Source organism: Sminthopsis crassicaudata, chromosome 1, assembly GCF_048593235.1.
Source record: "Sminthopsis crassicaudata isolate SCR6 chromosome 1, ASM4859323v1, whole genome shotgun sequence".
Classification (NCBI taxonomy): domain Eukaryota; kingdom Metazoa; phylum Chordata; class Mammalia; order Dasyuromorphia; family Dasyuridae; genus Sminthopsis; species Sminthopsis crassicaudata.
The window spans coordinates 472,259,980-472,275,253 of NC_133617.1; the positions used below are offsets into that span (position 1 = coordinate 472,259,980).

General features: G+C 36.9%; 1 protein-coding gene across 1 annotated transcript in view; it reads left to right on the top strand.

Annotated features, from left to right (window-relative positions):
• Positions 1–15,274, top strand: part of CYTH3 (cytohesin 3) — a 135,118-nt gene that overhangs the window by 117,932 nt on the left and 1,912 nt on the right. The window contains exons 7-11 of the mRNA XM_074281061.1: positions 5,156–5,268; positions 8,227–8,375; positions 8,628–8,739; positions 14,985–15,061; positions 15,195–15,266. Of these exons, the coding sequence (XP_074137162.1) occupies positions 5,156–5,268; positions 8,227–8,375; positions 8,628–8,739; positions 14,985–15,061; positions 15,195–15,266 (523 nt within the window). The remainder of the gene's footprint in view (positions 1–5,155; positions 5,269–8,226; positions 8,376–8,627; positions 8,740–14,984; positions 15,062–15,194; positions 15,267–15,274) is intronic.

Genomic DNA, 15,274 nt, shown 5'->3' on the forward strand with positions numbered 1-15,274 from the left:
TAAAATTTTTTGTACAAACAAAACTAATGCAGACAAGATTAGAAGGGAAGCAATAAACTGGGAAAATATTTTTACATCCAAAGGATCTGCTAAAGGACTCATTTCTGAAATATATAGAGAAATGACTCAAATTTATAATAGTTCAAGCCATTCTTCAATTCAATAAATGGTCAAAGGATATGAACTGACAATTTTTAGATGAAGAAATTGGAACTATCTATAGTCACATGAAAAAGGTGCTCCAAATCACTACTGATCAGAGAAATGCAAATTAAGACAACTCTGAGATACTACTACAAACCTGTCAGATTAGTGAAGATGACAGGAAAAGATAATGATAAATATTGGAGGGGATGTGGGAAATCTGGAACACTGATACATTGTTACTGGAATTGTGAAAGGATCCAACCATTCTGCAGAGCAATTTGGAACTATGCTTAAAAAAATATTAAATTGTGCATACCCTTTGATCCAGCAATATATCTCCTGGAATTATATTCCAGAGAGACCTTAAAGGAAGAAGAGATCCACATGTGCAAAAATGTTTGTGGCAGCCCTCTTTGTAGTGGCAAGGAACTGGAAACTGAGTGAATGCACATCAGTTGGAGAATGGCTGAATAAATTGTGGTATATGAATGTTATGGAATATTATTGTTCTGTAAGAAACAACCAGCAGAATGATTTCAGAAAGACCTGGAGAGATTTACATGAACTGGTGCTGAGTGAAATGAGCAGAAACAAGAGATCATTATACACTACAACAACCAGACTATACGATGATCAGTTCTTTCAGATGTGGCTCTTTTTGTTTTCTTTCTCAGTTTTTCTTTATCTTCCTTCTTGATATGATTTTTCTTGTTCAGCAAGATAACTATAAATACGTATACATATATTAGATTTAACATATATTTTAACATATTTAACATGTATTGGACTACCTGCGAGCTAGGGAAGGGGATGGGGGGAAGGAGGGAAAAATTTGGAACAAAAGGTTTTGCAAGGATCAATGTTGAAAAATTACCCATGCATATGTTTTGTAAATAAAAAGCGTTAATAAAAAGAAAGAAAATATGTGTATTAATTAAATAATGACACACATGAAATAATATGCTCTGCTAATATGCTATTTTGTACTGTCTCAGTGTACCTTTCTTAAATAGTTGTTTCAAGATAACAGTTTATAATTTGTGAAAAACTTATTCTATATGACCAAAATTGTGATCTGTGCTAAAAGGGAAATCACTCAAGATTTCTGGTTTGTTTTTGATTATATGGAACTTCCCAAGATTATTGCTTCATTTTATTCCAGTTGCTTGTCAGATACTAACATCCATTAAAATATCTCCTTCACCCTATCCCTGATTCCTCTTCCCCAGTTTCAGTTATCTCAATCGAAAACTGATTCAATTAAAAACTCTTTGGTTTTGATAAAATTGGAAAGTTTTACAAAATTGGAAAGTTTTACAATTTTATTCTAACTCTAGTGTCTGGAAGACCTGAATTCAAGTCTTGCCTTTGATATATACCAGCTATATGATTCTGGGCAAGTTATTTAATTTCTCAATGCCCAGGAAACTGCCCAAGATTGTTAGTTGTTGAGGTGCAGAGGTGCTACTCTGCATTGGTAGAAGTTCTTCACTGTGAGCTCTATAGGGAGTTAAAGGAAATCATAGATCCAGTCAGGGGAAAAAAAGAAAAAAATACACAAATACATATGCATGTACATGTTATATATACAGAAGTGTATATTATATATGTATTGAGATATATCATATATGGACACACACACACATACACAGTTTTAGAAAACAGAAAAAGACAAAAGCAAAAATAGTTTTCTTATTCTGGTTTTAGTGTTGCCTCGTCTTTTGAATTTTAGTGGATCATTAGGGCCACCTAAAGAGCAGAACCATAATAAATCTACTTTTCATGAATTAAATGGATTTCAGAAGCCATTAGAGTTTCTTTGTCTAAGGAAAATTAAGCAGAGATGGGGAAATGTGGACAGTTGTTCACATGGCAGACGATTACTAGTTCTATTTGTCCACCATAGCAAAGGGTATGCCATACCATAATAGTTTTTAAATTTTGTATTCCTTTTCTCATACATACTGCCATCGCTAACACCATTAAAAGAAAATATTATGTTCTATGTTCAAAAAGGCATTACTGTCTGTGCTTGTAAGAGTCTGAGAGGAACCTCAAATCGTATAAGAGAAAGTAAAAAGGCTTTGATGTCTGAGGCACCTGGATGTGATCTCTGCAACCAGCACTAACCACATGAGCCAAAGCTCTGGTCGCATTGAGAATGCATCATCAACGGGAGATGTTTCCTTCCCTTATTGGCTATGGGTGTGACCTCATTAGACCCTGTATAAGTAGTGGAGCCCAGGAAACAGATGGAATTCAATAGGAGTTCAGTAAGAGTGTAGGAGTAGTGCAGAATGGGAGCACATGGAATAAAGTCTTGAGCTTGCAAGCCACTGTGTCTGGGCACTCTGTTGGACTTGAGAACTACTGCTTGGCAAGGCAGTGGCTAAAAATCTATAAGGACCTATGATTGGGTAAGCTTTCTGAAGGTCTGGGATTAAGCAAGACTGGCAATCTGTAACCTCTCGATGGGAGGTTACATGTGCTAAAAACTAAACATTTACTAATAATAAATTACAATTTCATGATCTCCACATTTAGTTATGTAACCTCACATTGTAATGGGGTTAGAGTACCTGATGATAGTATATAGGGTAGCAAAATGATGGGGCATAAGGTGCAGAAACGCTGAACCCAGAAAAATTGTGGTTTGGTAGTACAGCCAGTCACTCCTTTATGAACCACCAAAATGATGGGATTAGCTGCCAAATACTGGGGAGAATGGGTATCATCCCAAAATTATATTGGGGTTATTAGCCCCATAGGTTGTCCCAAAAGAATTTGTTGGCTTATACCTTCTCCAAATCAAAAGGTAAAGCATTTATTTATTAAGCTATTAACAGTAGGCTAAACCCCTAAGAGTTTTTAGCTAAGAAAAGGGGTTATAGCAATTAACTGGAGGCCTACTGATAAGGGAAAAGACTCCATAAAGTGTGGCTAGTTAAGGCAGGGTTACTACCGTGTTTCCCCGATAATAAGACCTATCCTGAAAATAAGACACCCACATACTCTTTAATATTCCGCTAAAATAAGCCCTCCCCCGAAAATAAGCCCTATCGAACTTACTATGAAAACGGTCATCATGGTGATCCCCTGCGCTATATGCTGCGTAGCGGTACCTTCAGTAAGCAGCGCCGCCCTCCCCTCCCGGGTGAAACGCACGTCGCGCTCCGAGCTGCATCCAATCAGAGCTGCAGCAGTGAGCGCGTCATCCTCTTCTTCCCTGGTGATTTGCTTGCTGGCGCTACTGAGAGCAGCGCCGCGGAGTAGAGCTGAGACAGGACCATCTAAAAACTCGGTAAGTTCAGTAAGCGATGGAGAATAAAATAAGCACTCAGGGGGCATGATGGAGGCTAAAAGGGGCATGATGGAGGCTAAAATGGGCATGATGGAGGATAAAAGGGGCATGATGGAGGCTAAAATGGGCATGATGGAGGATAAAAGGGGCATGATGGAGGATAAAATAAGCCCTCCCCTGAAAATAAGCCCTCTGGTGTTTTTTAGTCCCAAAAAAATAATAAGACAGTGTCTTATTATCGGGGAAACACGGTAGCAGGCTAACTCTAAAAGGGATTAGGGTCCCTAATCTTCATTCAACCTTTATGATTTAGCAAGGGGATTAAACCCTAAGAAAATTAGTTAGCAAACTAATGAGGTACTTCTTTTATAAGGGAAATATAACTTCAAGGATTAACATCATAACTTGGCTTTCTGATTGGATACAGCAAACTGTGGGGTTGTAATGATTTTGTCAATGCAAGCTCCATTTAAGGGCGAGATAATCCTATCACTGGTCCTCCCTCCTTGCTCCAAGCACTAGCTTGGCTTCCAGATTGTTTACAGTAATTCAGGCTCTCTCTATCAACTGCTTTACCAACTACCAAAGACCGGGGACCTCCTACTGTAATGAGGTTGCAACCTTCCCCTCCTCCCCCCAAAGAAGTTTTGCTGTAATGTATGCTTTTGTTTTAGGGCCAGAGCACAAACAGAATCTTCTATCAGGGTTTGTCACCATTTGTTAATAATGACATGGTATGAATCTGTGGGATAGGTACTACCTGCAGACTGTTCTCAGGCTGAAAAATGTAAAAATATTTTCCACTATCCCAATATTTTACTCCACAGATCATCCTCCTGTATCCAATGTACTCTTTCTATCATGATCATTCACTGTGCATCATCTTTTCTCTGCTTTAAATCTTGTTTTAGTTGAAGATTTGAAATATTTCACTTCTAACATTTGTGTCTTTAAAAGTTTGAGTCTTGGAACTCAACAAAATACACAGAAAAATATTGAGCATATGTGTATATTTCCTTTTTTGAAAAATACATATCTCACAAAAAATGAGACAGATCAGACCTGTTTTTTGAAAACTTGAATCTTTGAGAAATAATTCCTCTTAATCTCATACTTCCTAGAGCTTAATTCAACTTAAGGCCCAGTGTCTGATGCCTTATTAGCCTCCTGAACTGTTCTTTCTTGGTCTTTTGGACAAAATCCTAGAATCGTTGAAGTGTTGGAACAAGGGTTTTTTCCCTTGTGTTTGGCTGCCTTGTCTTTTCTGTGCTCTCTTGTTAGAGTTGGTGAAGCAGAATGAATGATAAGGTGGTTGTTTTGTATGTTATCATTCTATTAACTTTTAAAGAAATTGTGTCACCTTTTATGCATAAGGTATGTTGCTCCCTAGTTCTTATGAAACAGTGCTAGTTAGTGGCTTTTGCAACACTCAGAGAAAAATGATCCTTTTGAGTTCACCATCGTGAGCATTATTCTTCTCCCCCTTGTTTGATGGGCAGAATGTTTTGTGTTTTTCTTCTGCAGTCTGGGCAAGTCAGATCTATAGATCAGATTGAGAGATGGTGTGTACAGTGGGAAGAGCCACTAATTCTAGAATTAGAATACCCCTCATGCTTGCATAAATTGAGCAAAGCTCCAGGCACATTTGTATATATATTTTTCTAAAAATTTCAACAGGATTATTTACAACTTTGTGGGGTTTTTTAGGCAGTTCCTGTGGAGTTTCAGGCTTCCAGGGGAGGCTCAGAAAATTGATCGCATGATGGAAGCTTTTGCTTCACGCTACTGTCTCTGCAACCCTGGAGTCTTCCAGTCTACAGGTGAGTAAAAATGGCTTTTAGATTTTCTTCTCAGTTCTTCTGTTAAAATATTATAACTCAACCTGGAAGAGACTGACCTGCTGTGCTGGCTGTATGCCATGTGATCTGTCACAGAAACCCTGAACTCTTATGTCTTCATCTGGAGTTTCCCTCCAGAATCTCAGCATCAGCTTTTGTCTCAGTCCCCACACACAGAAAGGAAATACCTACAGGGAGTTCTTTCTTCTTTATTGTAACCTGCGTCCAAATCCGACAGTTAAGAGAGTATCTCAGGCAGATTACTTACCCTTTTTTTTCCCTTCACTTTTTTTTTTTTTCACTTTATCCTTTTTTTAGCATCAGTTTCTTCATTTGTAAAATAGTGACACTAATGCCTACCTCCTGGAATTGTCTTGAGGATCCAGTGAAAGAATATATGTAAAGCCCAGTAAAAGTTTTAGAGTATTATTTAAATGTTGCTATCATAATTAATAATATTATTTAAATAAATTAAACAAAATTATTTTTATTATTAACAAAATTATATCTATTATTATTTAAATAAATTAAATAAAAATATTATTTTTATTGCCACTTACAAATTGCAGTATTCAGAAATGTGACAGATTTCCAGAGGTAAGATTAAAGAAAGGTACAAAGTTCAATTTTGACTTATCAAACAGGACTCCTGAAATGTTAATGTTGAGAGTTACACTGTTGGAGATGATCTGTCTTCTTTGAACTTTTCATTATCATCAAGGGTAGAGAATTATGAACTCTTCTTAATTGTATTAATAAAAAGAGTCTCTGTTCTTCATTTGATCACCCCTTTAACCTATTTTCAGGATTTCTTCCTAAACTTTGACATAGTTTTCCTTTAGAAACTGGTTAATCCTTGGATAAGAATCACAAAAGCAGTTGAGAATAACTTTTCTTAGAATCTGATTGAGTACTGATTTAGATAGAACCAAATAATCTTTAGATCATGACACTAGCCCAATATTATTTCACATTTTCTCCTATTTGTGCAGAGCACAAACTTATTTCAAGTATAATCTATGTTGATTGATTCTAGAATCTTTTCTTTTTTTTTCTTTTTTTTTTTGTATCTGCTCTTTCTGCTCTTTAGGTTTCATGTAATCAGGAGCAAGATGTATTTTTCTGGTTGATTCATTATGAATACTGTGTTCTTTGCATTTTACTTCAGTACAAAGAATGCAGGAAAACAATAAGATGAACATAACTGTTTCTTATGCTATAATAGTATGCCAGGTGAGCCAAATACCTGCTATTATTCCAGGAGCACTTATGAATCATCTAGACTCTTTTGAACACTTGACCTTTCACACAGCTTGGAGAACTGCCCAGTCTCATTTATATACTCTTGAAGATTTCTGAGTACTGACTCAGACTCTAAATGAGACCATAGTCATGGACATTGCATTGTGAATGGCTGCATTTGCAACCTGAGACCCTCCAGAGGTAATTCCATAGGTCACAAGTGAATGCTTCCACTTTTTGCTAAGCACCTATAAAGTTCTCCTGACTTAGTACTAACGTGGGTGGGACATAATATTTGGGGTCTCTAGTAAGTTCATCAACTTCCTGCAGTGGGAATTCCTCCTCCCTGGGGCCTATACAGTCCTCTGCACTGCACTATTGTGGATGAGTACTCCCTATTTCTCCTTCCCCCACATGCATAAAGGAATTACTCAGAGTTGCTAGAGAGTCATACTTATGGTATGCCCCACCTTCTTCACTGGACTTGAGAGGAGCCTCAGCAGCCAAATAGGCCAAACAATACACAAAATACACAATACACAAAAGGAAACCTCTACAGTTGTTCCAGACTTAGAGCACTATCATGGGGCTGGAACACCCCTTTTCCCCCAACTATATAAAGCACCTAAGGTCACTGGAGAGTCAATTCCCGTTTTGCATATCTGAAAAAGCCAAAAGGCACATCACTATTGAAAGACAAAAATCTGGGTTTGGCTCTCCTTGTCATGATTTTTTGCCCTGTTGCTAGTTTCTGATCCCTACAGCTTACCCACTTGAACCAGGTTCTTGGCCCTGGTTCAGGAACTCTTTGCCAGCCTACTATTCCCTCCATCCTTTGCCATCTTTGGGGCCATATGATTCCCTGGGTGAGCCACATGATTGTACTGGCCTTTCTCCAAAGAACTGAGTTCATGTCTATGTCTCTTCCCTCTCTTTCCCTTCAGTAAACCATTTAAGTATTGGTATAATCTTCTTTTAAAATCTAGGCTCTTTTTGTGTAAAAGAGTTATGAATTTCGATCAGTACTAGAATAAGGGCCTCATCTGTGACACTAAATCTAAAGACTTCTACCTTATCCAGTAGTCACTAGAGGAAGGAAATTGTATCATTTATTTGTCTACCACGCACTAAGCTAGTCTGAATGTAAGCTATCTCTGAATCTATTCCACTTACCTAAAATAATAGATCTTAAAAGGGAACAAAAAGGCATATCCTGAAAAATAATATTAATTATAAACCATATTCCAGTTTTAAAGAATCCAGATTTTGCCACTGCTTTGAGGTAAGGATAATATACTACGTACTATGAAAAGATGATTCCTATAGATTCCTATATATTTTTGAGCTAGGCCCAGTATAGAACCTCAACTCCAATTTTATATCCCACAAAATATGACAGGTTTGGCATCTGTCCAATTGAATGAAGTTTCTTCCAAGCCCTTGCTGACATTCTGAAACCTGTGCCTTTCTGAGAGGCTGGAGCCAGCAAAAAGAGAAAATGCCTGTAGAATGCACATGTCTGCAGGTACTGGTCGTCAGCGAGCCTGTGGTTATCCAAGCCGCAGCTACACTTGTAAATGGTTTTATTCTCCTGGGAACCTAACTGCCTGTGTGGAGGGACACAACTAGCTGCAAGTGTATCCCCAGCCTTGTGGCGTAACTTAGTGATCTCTCTGGTTTGTATTGGATTTGTTTCAGATACATGCTATGTGTTGTCTTTTGCAATCATCATGCTAAACACCAGCCTTCACAACCACAATGTGAGAGATAAGCCAACAGTGGAACGATTCATATCTATGAACCGAGGCATTAATGAGGGTGGGGATCTCCCAGAGGAATTATTGAGGGTAAGTTTTATTAGAACTGTGAAAATGTGCACTTGAAGTCAAATCCTCTTTGTTTTCTTACCTGTTTAAAAAATATTCAGATGTGAGAGCTTCCATTGTAATTAATGTTCTGTTATTTCAAAAGTAATTTTCATCTTATTAGCTTACTGTCACTTTCTAACTCTTTATTTTGTATTCCATTTCCCTTAGGACTAATAAAGAGACCATAACGTCTTTGATTTTTATTGAAGTTACCATTTTGTCCCCTTACAGAATTTATATGAAAGTATTAAAAATGAGCCATTCAAAATTCCGGAAGATGATGGAAATGACTTGACACACACATTTTTTAATCCAGATAGAGAAGGCTGGCTATTGAAATTAGGTTAGTATGAGAATTGCTCATTTTGCTGCATTGCTTTTTGTGTTTAATCATAGGTTGCTTGCCCTTCTTTAATATATTGCTGTAGAACTAATAGGAATTACTGCAAATTCATCTCTCTTAAATGCCCCTAATCTAAAGGCAGTACCTTTAAAAAAAAATGCAGTTCAGTCAAAATAATGCTCTTGATGGTTTACTTCAGAGTTAATAATCTCTTGTTTGAATGGTGGCATGTCAGAATTGAGGCATCAGCAGAAAAGGGCTTTTTAATCTCTTAAAGTCTCCATGGCAGAGAAAGAACATACTCAGTTACATTGATCCATCCCAGAAAACTGTTAAGTAATTTTCTAGATAAAATTCCAACTCAGTTTTCTGTAGAAGCAAATGCATTTATCTCCAAATAGTTTTATGTGTGTGTCTTTATTTTCTCATATTATTTGTGACTTTCTCTTGGTTTGGTTTGGTTATGATTTCTTAATGAGTGGTTTAAATGTGCCTTCTTGTTTTCCTTCTGGCCTATGACTATCACCTTTCTGTTCTGTGACTGGCTGTCTCTGCTTATTCTGCATTTAGGAGGTACGTACCCAATGGCTTCCTGCTCTTCTTCAGTTGCTCATTTCTGCCTTGATTTTCCTTTCCCCTTTTGTTGGCTTGTGCAAAACTTAACTTTATGGCTGAGTCATTCATTTGTTTCTATACTTCCTCTGGACTCGCTTAGTAGTCCAGCATTGGAGATTCCTGTGGTAGTTAGAAGTCATTGGAGGAAACAAACTCTTGCAGTAAGTTAGTCAATAAGGTAATTCAGGTCTTTTTGAGTCATGGAACTGAAAACCAGACTAGTTTCACTTTAAGGGAATAAAGGGCCTCTAGTCTTTTCACTATTTAAGAACTGTGTTCCACATTATCCATGAACTAAAATGTTGATTTAATGGTAAGCCGATTAGTTTAATAACCTTATTTCAATCTTGCAGTAAAGTATTTTAGAATACTTATTCCCAAAATGATTTTGTTATTTTCCTTATGGGAAGTTAAAATGGAGCTAGTTAAAAAAAATAAAAGCCACTCTAAGTTAAACTTCCTTTATTTTACATAAAATGAAAGAGTGAACTAGAAAATCTTTAAGGTCTCTTCCATTTTTTATTCTGACATATTTGTCAGTTCCCAATTACTTGGTCTCCACCTTTTGTCTAGAATTTATGCCTGATTTGTCAGATACCTCTGATTTGGGGAACTGTGACTCTCTTAAAATCTAGTAGAGGATTGTTGAGACTGATATTCCCTTTTCTTCAATATCTATTTGATTTCATAGAAGGATAGGAACCAAAGTGGTTAATAAGCTTATAATTGCCCTCTATTTTAGGACCTGCTGAAAAACCTATGGCTCATAAGACAATTTAAAGTATTAAAAAATTTAAAACCTAATTAAGGAAATATAGGGTGTTAAGGTTGACATGATAATGTTTAGTGGCCAATAAAGACAGTTTTTATAATTTGTTGTGGTATTGAAGTGGAAAATGAATCTGGAATTTGGACAATCTCATACCTTTGTGGAAGGATGAGAGAGCCAAATGTGGACTTGGGAAAGAGACTAGATGGGAAAAGGAAGCCTAGAGCCTAAATGCCAGCTTGATTGCTATTACTAAATCCACTCAAACAGAGGACCATTCTTTTGGCTTCTTTCTCATTGACTAGAAAATTGCCGATGCTACGCTTTTCATAGAGTAGAATGGGAGAGAGTGTTTATTGTATTACTTTGGGTTTCTTAACTTGTAGAGCCTGTTACACTGAGGAATCCTACTTAGTCTCTCTTTTTAGAATTTAAGATTTGTTTTATTAGTCCTTTAGTGCATATGCAGTAGACATGTAGAAACCAAAATTGAATAGGTAGAGGAGATTGGAATGGATCATATTTGGGATCTACCTAGTGCTTTCAATGATCTCATATTTCTATCTTGAACAGTTCCACAAAAGCCTGCCTTTGTAATGCCAACATTTTTCTGGTGATACTATATAGCTATGAATCATGGGATACCATACCATAAATATAGGTGGTCCAAAGAGCATTGAAACATGTGTGATGGTTTTATGTAGGCTGTGGCATATTGCCAATGATTATTTGTGCACAAGAAGTGACATAAAAGGAATTACTAAAGAAATTTTATAACCAGAAAAGGAAGGACTATGTAGATAATGTAGCAACTTCCATTCCAATTCTTGCTGTCAATCCAGTTTTGATTGACCAAGGACAATTGAACAATAATAACAATTACTATATTTTATAAATGAAAGCTCTTTTTTTTTTTTCCCCTGAGGCAATTGGGGTAAAATGACTTGCCCAGGATCACACAGCAAGGAAGTGTTAAGTGCCTGAGAATAGATTTGAACTCGGGTCCTCCTGACTCCAGGGCTGGTGCTCTATCCACTGTACCACCTAACTGCCTCTGAAAGAAATTTCTTTAAAGGGACCAGGCAGCAAGTTTGAAGGTGAAAGTGATAACTGACAGACTTTTGTTAGTTATTTTTTAAAACATAAGATACAATAAAGATAAAGATCCATAAAGATCCAAAAGTTTCCAAAGCAATTTGAGAAACTTGAGACCAAAAATTTCTCTTTTGTAAAGCATAGTCAGTTGTGGAGGAAATCATTTACTTATTTCACAGATTGTATGTTGGTTGTTTTCATATTAATGTCAAAATTAATAATTTTGAAGTAGGTGCCAAAGATGTTTGTTTTGTTTTTTTAAAATATGACTGCTTTTCTAGGGTGTATGAGAAAATTTATGGAGAAATTGCCCATCATGTTTAGATATTTTGAAATGAGTATTAAATGAATAATTTGTAGTTAACAAGCTTAAGAATTGTGACTAAGACAGAGATGGGAGGATTTCTACTTGTTTGAGTGCAGATAAAAGGAATCAAGAAAGCAAGAAAGAGATATGGATGTGTGACAAATCATAGGAAAAAAATTTGGAATTTATTTTGTTTTAGAGTTTTGGGTTGTGTTTTTGCTACTGCTGCTATTTGAGACTAGGTCTCTCTACCTTGTAACTTGTTCAGGTTAGAAGTGCAGTAGTCCCCACATGGGCACAGTTCCATTACCAATTGGCAAGGGAACTTTGAGCCTGCTCTGTTTCTAACCTGGGCTGATTTTTTGCTCTTCTTGGACATCATAGTGGCCCTTTGTTCCTGTGAGCTCAGACTTAGTGCAGACATTTGACCATTTTCACTCACAGCACCTCAGAACTCCCAGGCTCTCACCCAGGCTTAGCATCCCAGCAGTAAGGGACAAAAGGCCGGTCCCATGACTCCTCAGCCCTTTCATTTTGTTTTAAATTAAACAGAGAAGAGCACTAACAAGAAGAGATTCTTTGCCTTCTTTCTGGAGCCTGTTGTGGCTCCTAGGCAAAGATAATGATGCTGATGGTGGTGATGATTACAATAACAATTGTAAAAATAATAAAGAGTAGCTGGCATTTATATAGAATCTGTTGTGTGCTGTGCCTGTGCTAAGAATTTTACAATTATTATTTACTTTGTTCCTTGCAACCACTCTGGGAAGTAGGTGCTGTTATTTCCATTTTACAGATGAGGAAACTGAAATAGATAGCAGTTAAGTGACTTCCCCCATGTCACACAACTATTTATTGTGGCTCGTTTTGAACTCATGTCTTCCTTATTGTGAGCCCAGCATTCTATCCCCTCTGTTCTTTGTGAGCCACCAGCCACCTTTAGGAGAACTGAAAATAAGTTCACAAACTACAAGTAAATTAGGAGGGTTTGGGAAGAGGAGTCACCATAAGAAGTAAATAAATCTTTCTAGGTACCATAATAGTGACATATGGAAATAGTTCCCCTGAAGTCCTAAGTCCCTAGATTTAATAACCTAGAATTAAACTCATTTAGTTTCACTTCCTCTCTGCTGATCATCAGTAACTTCTGTGTGCTATGGATAAACTCTGCCTTTCTCCATCTACTTACTTATAATTGGAGGACGCAAGAGAGATCTTCCAAAGTACCACATTTGAATATCCATCTCTCTTCTGCTTCCATCTGGGATGAGAGAGGTGCGAATTTAAAGAGTTTACACTGAGACCACAAAATGTCTAATTCAATACAGAATCCAAAATTGCTACCATCATTTGTTCAATTTGTTTATTTGCATTTGCAAGGGGCCCTGCAATTATTAATCCTTAATATGAGGATAATGGACTGTGTCTCCACTCATAGTTGAGAAAATGAGCAGAGACAAGTAGTAATTTTTTCCAGTTTCATGATGTGTCAGGGGCCAGGACAAGACTCAAATCATTAATCCCTTCCTCCTAATAGCCAACTCTGCTTTAGATTAGAGTGCCGGCTCCATCTTTTTAATAGCATGAAGCAGGGGCTCATTGGACCTGAGAGTTGGGTAGTGAATGGTTGCTTTGGGACTCTTAAGACTGTCAGTCAAGAAAGTGAAAATAACAGATGATTTAAATTGCTTTAGAGTAGTTTGTGAGGTTAGGCTGGACAATAAATTCTTGAGACAGGTTAGAAGTATCAGTGGAAATCTCTCTTCACCCTTCTCTCTCTAGAATTGTTTTAGGCTTCTCTGGTTGGTTGGTCAGTGATCGTGTAGGATTAATCCAGACTGAAATGCAGGGAGGATCAGAGATGATTTTCCCCTCAACTAGAATCTTGGGCTTTTTTCAGACTTAAAATATTTTTCTGTTTATCTCTCTCACCTTCCCAGCTTCCTTTTATGGAGTAGAGTTGCACATTTAAACCAATCCAGTTCTGTCCAGTTTAACTATCCTTGCTTATAAACTACCTTTTAAAGAAGCATACCAACTCCAAGCCACCAAATCATTCCATATGGTGCAGAGACTAAGAGCAGAGCCAGGCCCATGTCCTTATTTGCCTTTCCATTCCTTTCTTTGTGCCCTTTTCCCCAGCCAGCATCTTCTTTCATTCCGTCTCCCCTGTCTCTGTTTGAACATCTCAACAACTTGATTCTGCTTGCTCAGATTCATACATTAATGCCATAGTCACCATGCAATGATTTGTGGCTTAAGCCACTAAAAGGATACTGCCAGTCTTAAATATTCTGTCAAAACATGCATGTCAGAAGCGGTGGGATAAAGAGGGGATACCCCTCCTTCACTCTTTACAGATGTGGGAGGGCCACAGGCATGGAACATTGCAAATATTTGCAGACTTTTTTGATGTATTGCTGATTTTTTTCCTCCTTTTTTTTCTTTATCTTTGAGGGGAAGAATAAGGAGAGAAATTCTGGTGATGTTAAAATAAAAAATAATAAAAAATGATTTTTAAAAAGTGGGGACTAATTTGGCCATATCTGTCTTATGTTGTAAAAAAAAAAAAAAAAAAGTTTGGTTGAGGGTTTTTTTTTTGTTGTTGTTGTTGTTTAAAAAAAAGACAGCAAAATCAACAAATAAATTATATCCAGTTTTATATATGCTGAGATTTACTGATAATTTTGGTTGGGGAATAATTATTTTAAAAAATATATTCAGTTTTATTTTCAGGCCCATATTCTTTTCTCTCTTGCCTTTTCTTTCCCATTCCCATTGAGAAAGCAAAAAAAAAAAAAAAAAAAAAAAAAAAAAAAAAAAAAAGCCTGTTACAAGCAAATATAGTTAAATGAAATAAATTGGCCATATCCAAAAAGACAAAAGTCTCAATCTGCATTTTTGAATTATATATATGGATGATAGTTAATGAACTATGCCATTTCTGCTTATTTAGTAATGAGCTAACTAACCACCCTGATGATAGGAGTAGGCAATGGTATCTTTCTACAACCGCTTCAGTGTGTGAAGATGAAACTAAATCATGAAGATGAGATTTTTCCTGGAAAAGGATAAAAAAAAAATTGTAAAGATACCACCCAAACCTCAAGGCAATCAAGAGTGAAAAACCAGTGGCTGAGACTTGAAAGAATTCACTTCTTCATGAGTCTCTACCATTGTCAGAGAGCTGTTTATTCTGAAACACATCTGGGGCCTTAGTCCTTCAGGCACAAACCTTTCTTTTTAGTATCTTTTCTATCACTAGACTGTTTTGTGCCCCTGAACCATTAAGACAGAGATGAAGATGAGATCAGACTGATAGCAGGGTTAAAAGGTCAGGAGTAACACTTGTAAAAACTCCCCATTCCATTGATGGGGTTCCAACACCATATTGATTTTATAAACTCTAATGTCCCACTTGCAAAGGGGACTCAGCCAATTCTTTTTTTGTTTTTATAGGTGGGAGAGTGAAAACCTGGAAGAGACGGTGGTTCATTTTGACAGATAATTGTCTCTATTACTTTGAATATACAACAGTGAGTATGGTTTGAAGGCTGTTAAATTCTCTTTCCAACAGTAACAGTGTAATCCTTTCCATCATAATCTGTTTTGAATCTGATCCTCCCTAGTGATTTCAGATGACTCAGAAAATGCTGTCATATCTTGCAGGATAAAGAGCCCAGAGGAATCATCCCTTTGGAAAATCTTAGCATAAGAGAAGTAGAAGATCCCCGGAAACCTGTAAGATA